Here is a 14111-nt window from a genome sequence, read left to right as displayed (position 1 = left end):
TGTAAATTTTCTCAAGGACTTAGCAAAATGCCTGCAAACAGTAAGGGCTCTATAAATATTATTTAGTGTTTTTATTGAATTTTTGAACTTTGTTTTGAAGATTATTTTGACTTAAGACTTGACTGAAAGGATATTTACTTTACATTTATTATAAAATTATTTACAGCTGTCTTTTGTAAATAGTAAAATTCATGTGTCAGTTTATACATCTCTTTTCATTGTGGACAAAACATTTTAATTTTTTTCAGTACCAATATAAAATGGGCTTTTAAGTGCTTCCTTCTGTTGATTTTTTTAAAAACATAGAATGTTTACTTCGTAAAATATTACTCCACGTCACTGTCTACTTCTGACTGTATAGACTCTATCCAGGTGCTGCTTAGAAGGTGGTAACTAGATGTGTAACTAGGTGATTGGAATGTAGAGTAATGACATTTGTACATTGATTGCCAGGAGAAACTTAACATAAGAATATTTCCCCAAGACACTGCTAACAGCTGTTGTAGCCATCTATAATTTTTTTACACCTGATCTATGCTAGGTCTTAATCTTTGTGTAGTTTTGTAAATTCTGCCATTGTATGGATAATTCATTAACTTCTCCATATATAAAACATGTAATTTTATTTATTTATAGCATTATTAAGAAAAATGTTTTATATTTATCACGTGCCCAAATTTCAGCATATGCTTCGTGTTTTAAAGTGTTATACAAAACAAATTAGTTTCATACCAGTTGGGATTTTTGGGCAAATTTTACAGTGTAGGTATAACTTATGAAGTTGAGAAAGTATTTCTTATTTATTTACTTTTTTATTATTTAGGGAGCGTCAGCCATCAGCGGGATTTTTAAAAGGCTATCTAAATATTTGGTAAGTACATATTCTTCTCATTACATATTGTTATTTAAGTTCACATGTATTTCGTTAATGACATTTGCAATTTAGAATGTCAAGTATAGTTGTAATTTACATTTCTTCTAATTTTTACCCAGACTCTGGGATTTCTTCTCTTTATGACCCTCATGGTCCCCCTCTCATCCTTTCTATACATTGTATCCAGAAAATTCTTCCGGTATTCAAACTAAGCGTATAAAAGAGTTCAAGGAAAGAAGTGGTCTTAGTGGGTAGGAATGGTAATACTTTATGAATAAAACAGAATTTTCCCTACCTGATATTTTGTAATAGTTCTCTATTATCTGCTGAAACAAGTATAAATTTAATCTTTAGCCATCCATTAGTTGGACCTCTCCGCACATTAGATCCTGTTTGCCCTAACATGCCAAATGAAGACCATTACTCCAGTCAGGCGTTAATGCTGTTTGCTATCTAGAATACTCTCATTCCTTTGTTCCAACATTAAAATACAAAAAATTTGGTAGGTGTCTGTAGTTAAGAATTTTATAAACTTATTATTTTACTTGATAAAGCTTTTATATTTTTATTTGTGGTAAGCTAAGAGAGTTAATCTCAGAATGTGTTTTACTTCAACTGCATATATTTATAATATAGTGCTTTGGTTAATCATGTTAAATTTCGAAGTTATTAAATATACTTCAAAAATGGGAAAGTGCTGAGGTATTGAATTATCAAGTGTCATAATATGGGTTTTTGGTTGTTTATAATGGGTTTTTTGGTTGTTTGTAATGTAGTCAATAAAAAATTTTTAAAGGATGACTACATTTATTTGCTTAGCTAAAGGAGTTTTCTAAAGTACATGAAGAAGCATTGGTTTCTTTACACTTTTTAAGGTGTTTGAAACACTAAATATTCTACTAAGTGATGTTTCTACAGTTGTCTAATAATCATAACCCAAAAAACCAAACCCTTGCTGTCAAGTCGATTTTGACTCATAGTGATCCTGTAGGACAGAGTAGAACTGCCCTGTAGTGTTTCCAAGGTTGTAAATGTTTACGGAAGCAGACTGCCATATCTTTCTCCTGCAGAGCGACTGGTGGATTCAAACCACTGACCTTTTGGTTAGCAGCCAAGCACTTTAACCCTTCTGCCACCAGGGCTCCAGATAATAATCATAGTGGGTGCTTAACAGTTAAATGTTAAAAGTAACATTTTAAGGAGCAAATGATATACCAGTTCCTGTTGAGTCATTTCTGACTTTCAGAGTAGAATTGTTCGCCGTGGGGTTTTTAGTGGCTGATTTTTTGGAAATAAATCACCAGGCCTTTCTTCTGAAGCATCCCTGGGTAGACTCAGACTTCCAACTTCCCCGTTAACAGCTGAGTGTCTTAATAACTTAGGGACTTCAAATGATATTATAAAGACCTGTAAAACAGATTTTTACTACTTTAAAATTTGGTAACTGATTTCAAAAGAATAACTCACTGGCATTTACCCCCACTGATGCATACATTTGAGTTAGTCTTGAGGGATGCAAGTCATCTTTGCATTATATATCCTTATGAAATATTTGCAGTCATCTTTGTAAATTAACTTTTTATATAATAGCTTTATTGATACGTAATTTGCATAGCAGAAAATTTATCCCTTTCAATTGTACAGTTATTGCTTTTTGCTATATTCACAGTGTTGAACAGCCATTATTACTATCTAATTTTAGGACACTTTCATTACCCTCCCGCCTAAAACAAACTGAAAACTCTGAACCCGTTAGCGGTCACCTTCCATTTTCCTGCAGACCAACCTCCCTGCTCAAGCACTAAAAAAAAAATCTCCTTTTATCTCTATGGATTTACCTGTTCTGGGTGTTTCATATAAATGGAATCATGTAATGTGCGTCCGTTTGTGTCTGGCTTCTTTGAGTTAGTGTAATGTTTTCAAGGTTCATCCATGTCGTAACCTGCATCGGTACTTCATTTTTATGACCGAATAATATTCTATTGTATGAATCTAACCCCAGTGGCACAGTGGTTAAGCGATTGACTGCTAACCAAAAGGTCGGTGGTTCGAAACCACCAGTGGCTCCGTGGGAGAAAAATGTGGCAGTCTGCTTCTGTAGAGAGTTGTAGTCTTGGAAACCCTCTGAGATTGCTGTGAGTTGGAATTGACTCAATGGCAGTGAGTTTGGTTTGATTTTTTGGATGTATGAATCTACCAAATTTTGTTGATCCAGTCATCATTTGATGGACATTTGGGTTGTTTCCACTATTTGGCTATTAAGAATGCTTCTACTATGAGCATCCTTGTATGGGTTTGTGTGGACATACTTTCACTTCTCTTGGGTGGAAGAGAATGTAGGAGTGAAATTGCTGGATCATGTTGTAATGATATGTTTAACTTTCTCAGGAACTGTCAAAATGGCTGTACAGTTTTATAATCCCATCAACACTTTATGAGGGTTCCAATTTCTCCGCATTCTAATCAACACTTATTATTGTCAGTCTCTTTTGTATTTTAGCAATTCTAGTTGTTGTGAAGTAGTTATCTCGTTGTGCTTTTGATTTGCATTTCACTAATGACTGATAGGAGCCCTAGTTAGAGTTTGGCTGCCAACTAAAAGGTTGAATCCACCAGCTGCTCCTTGGAAACCCTATGGGGCAGTTCTACTCTATTGTGTACGGTCACTCTGAGTCAGAATCAATGGATGGCAGCGGGGGTTTTTTTTTTTTTTTTGTGGTTAATGACGATCATGTTGAAAACCTTTTTATGTGCTTATTGACCAGTCGAATGTATTCTTTGGGGGAAATGTATGACAATCTTTTGCCCATTTCTCAATTGAGTTATTTGTCTTCTTTTGTTGAATTATAAGAGGTTTTTATATATTCTGGAAACTAGTCTCAGATGCATAATTTGTAGGTATTTTTTCCCATTGTGTGAGTTTAATTTTCATTTTCTTGATGCTGTTCTTCAAAGTAGAAAAGTTTTAAATTTTGATGAAATCTAATTTATTTTTGTTGCTTCTGCTTTTGGTGTTACTGTTTATTTTAAAATAAATATTCATTGATAGTCGAGGTTTATGACAAGATATTATAAGACTGTAAAGTATTAGTATTTCCTGTGTTTGACAGCCAGAGCCGAAAGGAAGCAATTATTACTGTATTTCTGCTTCACATCCTTAGCTAATTGTTTTAAGCAAAACCTTAGTTTTGATTCCATGTGTTACTGTTAAAATGTTAGCTGTGCGTAATACATTTGTAGACATTAGTCTTGTGAATTCATGTTTAGTTTTTTTGTTTAGAGATGGGGGACGTCCTTTGTGGTTTAGTTTATCATGGTATTTATTGCCTATTTGATATTATACATTAATGAGCCACTGACTTTTGATCTTCCTTATGAAGAGAGAATAGATTTTGAAAATCTAACTGATTTTAATCTTGTACAGATTATTATAGGCAATAATATTTCAATGTTTTTGTAAACTTACATATGGAATATGTAGTTTTTGTGTCTGTTTTTATTAAAAACGTGAATTTTAAATTTTTATAGGACCTTTTTAGTTATTTTGATCACTAGATGGCTTCTTATGTCAGTTGAAGGTATATTTCAGAATGTATTGGCCTATAATGCCGTCTGATTTAGTTTCTTGGAGAAGTGGTTTATAACAATGCAAAGTCAATGCTCTTGGTAGGGTAACCAAAAATACCAAACAAAACCCGTGCTGTTGAATTGGTTCCAACTCATAGCAACCCTATAGGACAGAGTAGAACTGTCTCATAGGGTTTCTAAGGAGCAACTGGTGGGTTCAAAATGCTGACCTTTTGATAAGGGGTTGTGATATAAATGTAATAGGCGTATTTTTACCAGAGGAATTGATTGTTTTGTTCTTACCCTTCATATTATCTTACAGTAGTACTGTGTGCTGATTTCAAATAACTAAGAGGCTATTTTAGTGAAATCTGATAAAGCTAAGACTACTCATATTCTTCTCGTTAGTTGATTTTAAATCATGTTGTCCAATGAATAGCAATCACTTGAGTGCCCATTGGATGAGTATTATTGTTCCATACATTATGTTTTTACAGTTTATGTTATACCATCCACAGACATTTTTGCAATGGAAAGGAAATAAAAATTGATGCATCTAATTCATGATGGTGTTAAATTTTTAATAGTGATAAAAAATAGTTGGAAGAGCTACTTCTTTTTGTATATGTCAGTGTGGTAACTTAAGAGGATTTTGGCGGCCCATTTAGGACTGAATTAAGGCAAAATGTCTTTTGTGCCCTCTTCTTTCCTCTGTTACTTCTTGTTCTATATCTTGCTTCCTGAAGAGTTTTTTTTTTTTTTAAAGTTACTACAGTAACCACATCATGCAAAGTAATATATATATATGCAAGGTAGGTTTTCTTAAAAACTTTGTTATTTAATGAAAAATTTAATCCAGATTAACCCACATTCAATATATTAAAACCAGTTTTGTTCTGTCATTTTGACTCATGGTGACCCCATGTGTGTGCTGCATAGGGTTTTCAGTGGCTCTTTTCTGTGAAATAGATCACCAAGCCTTTCTTCCAAGGTACATCTGGGTTGACTTGAACCTCCAACTTTTTGGTTAGCAGCCAAGCATGTTAACTATTTACAACTACCTAGGGAAGGGACTCCCTTCAATCTGTTAGCCATCTCAGTTTAATTCTTACTAATACCCAGGATTCCCATACTCTCTTGATCTTTCTTTATGTATTTCCCAGTCTGTTAAACTAAATTGTTAGAACTGTTCATCTCTACTATTTTTGTTTCTGTTCCTAGGTTGCTTAGCTTTGTTTGCTGGGTTTACTGTCCTGAGATGTTCTAGTATAAATTCACTTTTTTCCCCTAGCTTAGTTGGTCCTTGGTGCTTTCTGACAATCCTTAATCTCTTTTTCATTCCTATTTCATTCCCCGTTTGTTATTTGGGACCTTTCCATTGTCCTCAAATGACTAGTTTTAAACCTATTTCTCTTGTCTTTTTTTTCCATTTTCGTCCTTTCTTTCCTCATTCTACCTTTACTCAGAGAACAAGGTGTTTCCGTTTGTATTGAAAGTTAAAATCTGTTTTCTTAGCCTTATTCCTTCTCCCATACACTGAAACCTTGCTATTTTCTATTATTGTTGGGCTTCCTGTCTTGTCACACTTAACCTTGAAAAATATCTTACTTCTTTCTTTATTCCCACTATTGCTGCACTTGTTTGATTTATGATACCGTGTTTAGGTATCTCCAGTTTCCTAACTCTTATTCAGCTACATTCTGCAGTTCGACTGTCGTTTCTCCTGGTATTTTGCTTTCTCAAGGAAAAGTAAACCACTTTTCTCACCTATCCAGGTAGATGGACAGACATTGGCTGGGGTGATGTTAAAATGCTTCGTTTCATCCCCAAGATCAAGACTGAGTTCCAGATTGCTAAATTGGTACTTTTCATTTCTCATCCTGTCCTACCTTTTTCATCACTTGACATTTTGCTTCTTCTTAAAATGCACTTCTCCCTTATTTTCTGTAATATTGTTCTTTAGTCTTTAGTGGTTCTTCTGTTGTCTCTCTAATTAAATGTTTGTTTTGTTATTGCTTTCTTCCTTTACATACTCCTTAGGTAGAAACTGGATTGCAGTTTTTCTCTTCCTTAGACATCATCCCTGGAAAATTGGTCTCTGTTTTCTTATGTAAATTATCACAAATTTGTCATGACCCACAGATGCCACATTTTCCTTCATGACCTGTCCTACCACTAGCTAAGTTATTTATGTCCTCAGCACCCAAAATTGTTTTTTCCAAAGTTGAAATTTTTGTGTTGTACAATGCTTGGTATATAGCTGGAACTCAGTAAATGTTTGTTAAATCAGTGAAGCAACTAAAAATTACCTGAGTTTCCCAACTCGTTCAATTCTTTTTTTAGATTATGGTTTTATCATAGACCTTATAATGTCTTATGCTGACTCTTGTCTTCACTTGTTGACATCAGATACCATGTTTCGGTCCTAACCTTAATTAATGATTCATATGATATTTTTATTTACAAATGGTGGAAATAAGATTCACAGAGATTGTGATTTGCTTATGGTATTAAAGGCAGTGGTGGAGCTGAAATTTAAAAGTACGTTTCTGATCATATGTTTTCTGGCTTTCACAGAAAACATTCTTTAGATGATGAAGCAGTATGACAGACAGGAAAAATTATTCTTAGTGTACTAGGTGAGTTAAAAAAGGGAAAGAAGATTAAAAGGTGGGAGTCACATTGTGAGACTAAATTCTTGTGTGATGATATAAAAGTTCTGACTTGCTGGAAGAAATGGAAATTAAGCATGTGAGAAATTTTCCATCAAAATTGATATAATTTTGAGTTTCTGATTTCTGGTGATAATATAAATGCCAGTGAATGTTTGAGAGAACCATCCCTCAGGTAACAGATATAAAATCTGGACAAAATATTAGAAAACCCCCTAACTATATAAAAACAGTGGAAAATGATAAAAGGAAGCAGAAGCCAGAAGAGAGGTTACGTTTAAAGTCTGCAACTACAATGGATAAGAATTATAAGTGTGGGGCTTCCTTGCCCTAGGGTGGTGCATCGCTGTCTCCCATGGCATAGGAGTGAAGTTAGGGCTGGCCAAGCAACAGGAAATTTAGTCAAGCAAGAGAACCGTTGAAGAGATGGAAGGAAGAGAACCAATGAAGAGGTAAGACCCAAAGTGTGAATATAAACTCTGTTCAAATAATGGTTGACTACTAAACTGTGCATGCATGGGAGAGACCCCAGGGACTTCATTGTAAAAGCAGGCAGAAACGAGAGGAATCTGCTCTTGAAAGAGTTTGTGTCTTTTTTGCATTGAGTCCATTTCCCAACTTGCATATAACTTGGGTGGCAGAAACCTGAAGCTTTACTTGCTTGAGGTATCAGAGGAAAGAGCATGAGGCTGACAGGACAGTTGAAAATTTAGGGGAGAAACCCTGAAAGGAAGGCAAGATTCCTTCCAAGGATATGCCCTGTACATTTGAATGCAATCTCTTCCCAGTCCCTAGGCTTACCACCAAACTGCTTAGTCATGGGGTAGCCCCTAGCACATCAGGCCAAAACAAAGCAGCTAGAAGGTGAAGGGTCTAAGCAAAATCAGTTGTTGCATACTGCAAGGGAGACAGAGTGTGTAGTTTGAGTCCAGGCAAGCTTATTAGGGCAACAGCTGTAACAAAATAATAGTCTTTGGGAAAAATAAAAGAATAGAAACCAGAGTCACTGCAACACATTATTTAAGTGTCTGTTTTCAACCAAAAATTGCCAGATATGTGAAGAAAGTAGAAATGTGATTTATTTTTAGATTTAAAAAAAAATCAATTAATTTTCTTTTTTCAGTTAATTTGATTCTGATGTTGAATTTAAGAGACCAGAAAAAAAAAAAAAAACAATACTTCAAAGCTGCTCTAAATATATTCAGAGAAGCAAGGGAACCTGTGTTTAAAGAATTAAAGAAAAATATAGTTTTCATGAGTAAACAGATAGGGGATCTGAACAGAGAAGTACACTGTAAAGAAGGAGCAAAAGGAAATTTTCGAGCTGAAAAGTTCAGTATCAAATGAAAATTTAGATGGGCACAGCATTTGAGCAGAGATGGCAGAAGCATCAGTTAACTTAAAGACAGATTAATAAAAGTCATCAGTCTGAAGGTTAGAGCAAAGAAAGAATGGAGACAAATGAACAGAGGTTCAGAGACCTGTGAGATATATAATGTTTTAACATTCGTGTAAATGGAATCTCAGGAAGAGCTTAAATATGGCTGAAAACTCCCCAAATTTAGTGAAAAACAATGACTTTCATATCCAGGAAGCTCAACAAACCTCAATCAGGGTAAACACAAGGAAAACAACATCTAGGCACATACACAGTCCAATTTCTCAGCACTAAAAATACAGAGAAAATCTTGAAAACATCAAGAGAAAAATAGAAAGGAAACCGTACAGTTAATGGTTAACTTCTTATCAGAAACAGTGGAGGCCAGAGGACACGGAAAGGATATATTCAAATAGACGAAAGGAAGAAAATTGCCAACTGAGAATTTTATGTCTGGCTAAAGTTGAAGGTGAAATAAAAGACATTTTCCGATGAACAAAAACTGATGGAAATTTTTGCCAGCAGATCACCACTACAAGCAGTACTTAAGGAAGCTCATCAATCTGAAGGGAAATGATACCAGTTGGCAAGTGTGATTTACAGGAACAAATCAACGTAAAAAACAGTAAAACATGGGTAGTTATAAAAAAAGTATTTTTTCTTAATTTAAAAAAAGTATTTTTTCTTAATTTAAAAAATATTTGTTGCTGTTGTTAGGTACTGTTGAGTCGGTTCTGATTCATATTCCTATAGACACGGTGTACAACAGAACGAAACGCCGCCTGGTTCTACGCCATCTCACAGTTGTTGCCATGTTTGAGCCCATTGTTGTAGCAACTGTGTCAGTTCATCTCATAGAGGGTTTTCCTCTTCTTCGTTGACCCCGTTTTACCAAGCATGATGTCCTCCAGAGTCTAGTCCCTCCTGTAACACTTGGAAAGTACGTGAGATGAAATCTCGCCATTCTCACTTTTAAGGAGCATTCTGTACTTCTGCCAAGAAGATCAGTTTGTTCGTTTTTTGGCAGTCCATGGTATATTCACTATTCTTCATCAACACCATAATACAAAGGCATCGGTACTTCTTTGGTCTTCCTTATGCATTGTCCAGCTTTCACATGCATATGAGGCGATTGAAAATACCATGGTGTGATGGTTAAGTTTATGTGTCAGTTTGGCAAGGTCATGATTCTCAGTGGTTTGGCATCCTCCATTTTGTAATCTGGTATGAGGAGCCAGTCAGTTGAAAGAGGGATTTCCTTGGGGGTGTGGCCTGCATCCAATATATGTGGATGTTCTGACAGAGCTCGCCCTCTCTTGATCCTGCACCTGACTCATCATCCTCTGACCTCTGGTTCTTGGGACGTGAGCCATCTGATTTTAGGTTCGTCAGCCCCTGTAACCACGTGAGTCAGGAAAATCTTCCAGCTTGACACCTGACCCATAGATTTGGGACTTGTCAGCCTTCACAACTGCATGAGCCATTTCCTTGAAATAAATCTCTCTCTTTGTATGTATATGCACTGTACTATTATGCAAAAAAAAAAAAAAAATTTTTTTTTTTTTTTTTAATTATGCTGCTCTAGAGAACCCAGCCTAAAAAACATAGCTTGTGTCAGGCGCATCTTAGTCCTTAAAGTGACATTTTGCTTTTTAACAGTTTAAAGAGGTCTTTTGTGGCAGGTTTGCCCAATACAGCATGTTGTTTAATTTCTTAACTGCTACTTCCATGGGCATTACTTGTGGATCCAAGTAAAATAAAATCCTTGACAACTTTAATATTTTCTCCGTTTACTGGTCCAGTTGTAAGGATTTTTACATTTATCTTTTATCTTTATGTTAAGGTGTAATCCATACTGAAGGCTGTAGTCTTTGGTCTTCATCAGTAAGTGCTTCAAGTTGTCTTCAGCAAGCAAAGCTGTGTTAACTGTCTATCACAGGTTGTTAATGAGTCTTCCTCCAATTCTGTTGCTGTATTCTTCTACATATAGTCCAGCTTCTCAGATCACTTGCTCAGCATGCAAGTCGAGTAAGTATGGTGAAAGGTTGATACCCTGACACATCCTTTTCTGATTAGAAACCACACAGTATTCCCTTGTTCTGTTTGAACAACTGCATCCTGGTCTGTGTACAGGCTCTGCATGAGCAAGCACATTTGGAATTCCCATTTTTCGCGCACATTCGGATTTCACATTTTTTGCAGTGTTAACCATAATTTGTTATGATCCACACAGTCCAGTGTCTTAGCATAGTGAATAAAACACAGCTAAACATATTTCTGATATTGTCTGCTTTCAACCAGGATCCATCTGACATCAGCAATGGCACCAGTCGTTACATGTCCTCTTCTAAATCCTACCTGAATTTCTGGCAATTTCCTGTCGATGTCCTGCTGCAACTATTTTTGAATTATCCTCAGCAAAATTTTATTTTCATGTGATTTTTTTAAAAAAAATTGTACTTTAGATAAAGGTTTACAGAACAAATTAGTTTCTCATTAGACAATTAATACACATATTGTTTTGTGACATTGGTTGCCAACCCCTTGCCATGTCAACGGGTGTCTTGGCATAGATGAGTGACCACTTCCAGCATCACATCTGTTTGTTGAAACATCTCAATTGGTATTCCGTCAGTCAGCACAGCGATTAAAGCACTTAGCTGTTAACAGAAAGGTCATTGGTTCAAACCCACTAATCGCTCTGTAGGAGAAAGATGTGGCAATTGCTTCTGTAAAGATTACAGCCTTGGGAACCCTATGGGTCAGTTCTACTCTGTCCTCTAGGGTCGCTATGAGTAGGAATCAATTCTACAGCAACAAGTTCTGTTTTTTGCCAGTGCTTTAAGTGCAGCTTGAACTTCTTCCTTCAGTACCATCAGTTCTTGATTGTATGCTATTGCCTGAAATGGTTGAACAGCGACCAGTTCTTTTTGGTATAGTGACTCCGTATATTCCTTTCATCTTCTTTTGATGCTGTCTGCACCGTTCAATTTTTTGCCCATAGAATCCTTCAGTATTGCAACTCAAGGCTTGACTTTTTTCTTCGGTTGTTTCAGCTTGAGAAATGGCAAGTGTGTTCTTCCCTTTTGGTTTTTTAACTCTGAATTTTTGCACATTTCATTATAATATTTTACTTTGTTTTCTTGAGCTGTCCTTTGAAATCTTCTGTTCAGCTCTTTTACGTGGTCATTTCTTCCTTCTGCTTTAGCTACTGTACATTCAAGAGCAAGACATCCATTTTGGTTTTTCCCTTCTTTTTAATGACCTTTGCTTTCTTCATGTGATGAAACAAAAATGATAATGGCTGTATTACTATTTACAATATATGTGTGGAATATGTATGTGAAACGATAACATAAATTTGGGGTGTTTCTTTAATTTGCATTTTCCTGATGTCTTTGTTGAGCATCTCTTCACATGTCATATGTACAACTGGATATCTCTTGTGAACTGTTGATCAGGAATTTTACTCATTTTCGTTTTGGTTTTGTTTTTTATTGTTTTGTAGGAGCTCTTTACATATTCTATATACAAGTACCTTCTCAGATCTATGTGTTAAAATATTTGCTTCCAGTCCATGACTTACTTTTCATTCTCTTGGTGATATTTTTCACGTGCAGAAGTTTTTATGTTGATAAACTTTGATTATTGGTTTTTTTCTTTTATGAATGCTGTTTCTTGTGTTAGACTTACGAGATCTTTATTTACTAAAAGGTTTCAGCAATAGAATTCTCTGTTTTCTTCTAGGGTCTTTATAGTTTTTGTAAAGTTAGGCCTGTGAACTATGGAATCAAGTGTAAATCAAAGTTTAGTTTGTTGTTTTTTTTTTTAAATTTTATTTTCCAAAGCAGGTATTCATTTAGATCAGCACCATTTATTGAAAAAGACTTTTCTTTTTCCTATTGAATTGCATTTGTGCCTTTGTTAAAATAATTCAACTGTATATGTTTGGGTCTATTATTTAGGCTCTCTATTCTGTTTAATTGAACTAAGTCATTTATCCTTACTCTAGTACCGCATTATCTGGCTACTGAAGCTTCATAATAAGTCTTAAATAAGGTTGGATTAAATTCTCCATCGTTGTTCCTTTTTAAACTTGCTGTAGCTATTCCAGGTCCTTTGAACTTCCATGTATATTTTATAATCAGCTTTTAATTTCTACAAAATGCCTCCTGGGAATTATGATTGGGATTGAGATGAATCTGGTGATCAACATGGGGAATGATATAATAAACAATATTCAGTTTTCTAATTTATGAACACAGTATATCTGTTCATTTATTTAGGTTATGTGTGGTAGTTTTTTTAATGTAAAGTTCTCACAGGTTTTTATTAAATTTTAAGGTTTTATGCTTATTATAAGTGTAATTGGGTTTTTAATTAATTTGCCACTACTAGTACAGAGAAATACAGTTGATATTTATGAATTTGTCAAATTCATGTATTAGAAGTAGTACTTTTTGGTAGGTTTTTTGGTATTTTATACATAAACAGTCATCTTAGATGTGAATATGAACAGTTATACTTTCGTTCTGATCTTTTTCTTATTATTTCTGTCTTTTAATGGTGCCATGTAGGCCATTTACACTTAATATGTCTATTGAAATGCTTGGTTTTATATCTGTCATCTTGTTATTTGTTTTCTATTTGTCTCCAGTCTTTTTCTTTTTTCTGTCTTCTTTTGGACTTGTTTAATATTTTATGATTCTATTTTAGCTCTTTTATCAGTTTCTAATTATGCTTTTATTTTATTTTGATGGCAGCTTAGCATTTGCAGTATCTACTTGTATAGTCTTCTTTTAATTAATATACTGCTGCACAGGTAGTATGGGAACCTTACAGCTGTATACTTGCTTTTCCTCTCTCCTGGCCATTCTATTAAGTTTGACATTCATTTACTCCTGCATATATTATAAATTCCACAGTTCATTGTTGTGATTTTTGCCTTAAGCTGTCCGTTATCTTTAAAGAAATTTAAAAATAAGATGAAAAAGATCTTTTATGTTTTCATACATAATTACCATATCTGATTCTTTTTCTTCTGCTAGGGTGGGGGGGGTCATTAAGCTTTTTGGATCTGTGGGTTTATAGTTTTATCAAATTTGGGAGTTTTGGGTCATTAATTTTCATACTTTTTGTCTCTGCCCCTTTCCTTCTTACACTAATTTCACATATATTAGGCTGATTGACATTCCACCAGTCACCGATCTTTTTTTTTTTTTTTTAAATCTGTCTCTGTTTTTCCTTTTGGATAGTGCCTTAGTTATCTAGTGCTGCTATAACAGAAATACCACAAGTGGATGGCTTTAACAAAGAGAAATTTATTTTCTCTGTCTAGTAGGCTAGAAGTCTAAACTCAGGATGTCAGCTCCAGGGGAAGGCTTTCTCTCCCTGTCAGCCTTGGAGAAAGGTCTTTCTCATCAACCTTCCCCTGGACTAGGTGCTTCTTCGAGCAGGAATCCTGGGTCCGAAGGATGAGCTCTGCTCCCTGTGCTTCTTTCTTGGTGGTGTGAGGTCCCCCGTCTCTGCTTGCTTCCCTTTGGTGCAGGCCACACCCCAGAGAAACTCCCTTTACTTTGAATTAGGGATATGACCTTAGTAAGGTTGTTGCAGTTGTACC

At 35.1% G+C, this 14111-nt stretch overlaps 1 protein-coding gene across 21 annotated transcripts in view; it reads left to right on the top strand.

Annotated features, from left to right (window-relative positions):
* Nucleotides 1-14111, top strand: part of FBXW7 (F-box and WD repeat domain containing 7) — a 274164-nt gene that overhangs the window by 78356 nt on the left and 181697 nt on the right. For 13 of the 21 annotated variants that reach the window (XM_003417534.4, XM_010597200.3, XM_023557128.2 and 10 more), the window contains one exon: nt 824-871. The exons of 2 other annotated variants lie outside the window; for them this stretch is intronic. Coding sequence is in view for 8 of the 19 variants with exons in the window: in XM_064267573.1 (XP_064123643.1) it covers nt 824-871 (48 nt within the window). In the remaining 11 variants the exon portion in view is untranslated. Of the gene's footprint in view, nt 1-823; nt 872-6216; nt 6303-7018; nt 7081-7447; nt 7566-14111 lie in introns of all 21 variants that reach the window. 6 more of the 21 variants (XM_023557126.2, XM_064267578.1, XM_023557129.2 and 3 more) reach the window with 3 other exon arrangements.

This window comes from Loxodonta africana, chromosome 13, assembly GCF_030014295.1.
Source record: "Loxodonta africana isolate mLoxAfr1 chromosome 13, mLoxAfr1.hap2, whole genome shotgun sequence".
Taxonomy (NCBI): Eukaryota; Metazoa; Chordata; class Mammalia; order Proboscidea; family Elephantidae; genus Loxodonta; species Loxodonta africana.
Note: the sequence above shows the minus strand (reverse complement) of the source record. Positions and strands in the feature narration are given on the sequence as shown.